This window comes from Echinococcus granulosus, assembly GCF_000524195.1.
Source record: "Echinococcus granulosus chromosome Unknown EG_S00112, whole genome shotgun sequence".
Classification (NCBI taxonomy): Eukaryota; Metazoa; Platyhelminthes; class Cestoda; order Cyclophyllidea; family Taeniidae; genus Echinococcus; species Echinococcus granulosus.
The window spans coordinates 255,048-256,144 of record NW_020170492.1 but is presented as its reverse complement, the minus strand read 5'-3'; the positions used below and the strand labels follow the sequence as shown (position 1 = coordinate 256,144).

The following is a 1,097-nucleotide window of genomic DNA, read 5'->3' as shown; positions in this document are numbered from 1 at the left end:
TGGAAGCATACGGGATTAATAGATGGACAAGTAAAAATGGAATAAGAATTGCCGAATGTAACTAGGACATGAGACTATGCGATAAAACAAATGTTATACATGACTCATTTCTCCCCCTCCTTTCTCTCTGTCCTTGTATGGGGGTGTGTCGTCCCCCTTATCTGACAAACCGGTTTTAACAAAGAACTTTCAAAATGCCAAACGTAGAAGGAGGGACTATCGCGCCATTTGGACCCGTCGTTCCATATTAACAGAAGAAAACAATGTCTTCTTTAATTTTTGGTTTCGATCAAATGATATGCCAAGGAAAAATATGAAGAAGACTCCGTGATGTCAGATATGACAGCGATCACAATTGCGCCATTGTTGGTACTTCAAGCATCGAGCGAGTTGACTTCAAATGTGGGAAAGTGCGAGGAAGTGATGAGAATGTCACGTGGAGATTTCACCACTAGTAAGAGGTGATCCAGCTGTGAATAGGTGGAACTCTTGGGGAAATGACAAGTTGTAGTGGGTAATGGCGAGTAAAACGCGTTTGAAGGAGGTGGCGTACAAAGGGAATGGAGGTGGTTATTGGTGTGTGAAGGGAGGCACATGAAAGTGAGCAGTCCGTACTCGATCGTCATCAGGCCATCCAATCCGGTATAAAATTGGCGTTGCAACTTCGGCATTGTGATTTCATTCAACTTTGCAAACAACCTCACCATTGAAAGCAGGCGTGTCGGAATCAAGTACGATTCAGTTGTGTATGAGTGTCTGAATCACAGGTTAAGTGGATGTGTGCATGTTGCCCGTTGTCTGTCTGAGACCCTGACCACAAAACCGAGACGGGATCAGTAATGGAATTTGTAATTACCCAACATCAAAAGGAAAATAATCATGATGTCTGAGTTGACTTGTGGATGTGAGATTGTGACGTGCAAATAAACTGCATAAGGGTGATACTGTTCTTCATTTTAACAAATTTAATGACAAAATTCACCAGATGTGATGAAGCATTTAGCAAATCCAACATCACCTTCATTACTCTCATTATCTGATCGCTGATATAAACATCCTCCCCCATAAATTATTGATGGGAACATAAGAACCAACTC

At 41.8% G+C, this 1,097-nt stretch overlaps 1 protein-coding gene across 1 annotated transcript; it reads right to left on the bottom strand. All coding sequences in view use genetic code 11, as the record gives it.

The window, feature by feature from the left end:
- Positions 1–374: 374 nt before the first annotated feature.
- EGR_08617 (hypothetical protein) lies at positions 375–707 on the bottom strand (the record flags this gene model as incomplete). Its single annotated transcript, XM_024497866.1, has 1 exon — positions 375–707. The coding sequence occupies one exon, from the start codon at positions 705–707 to the stop codon at positions 375–377; it is 333 nt and encodes a 110-aa protein (XP_024347740.1).
- Positions 708–1,097: the final 390 nt, after the last annotated feature.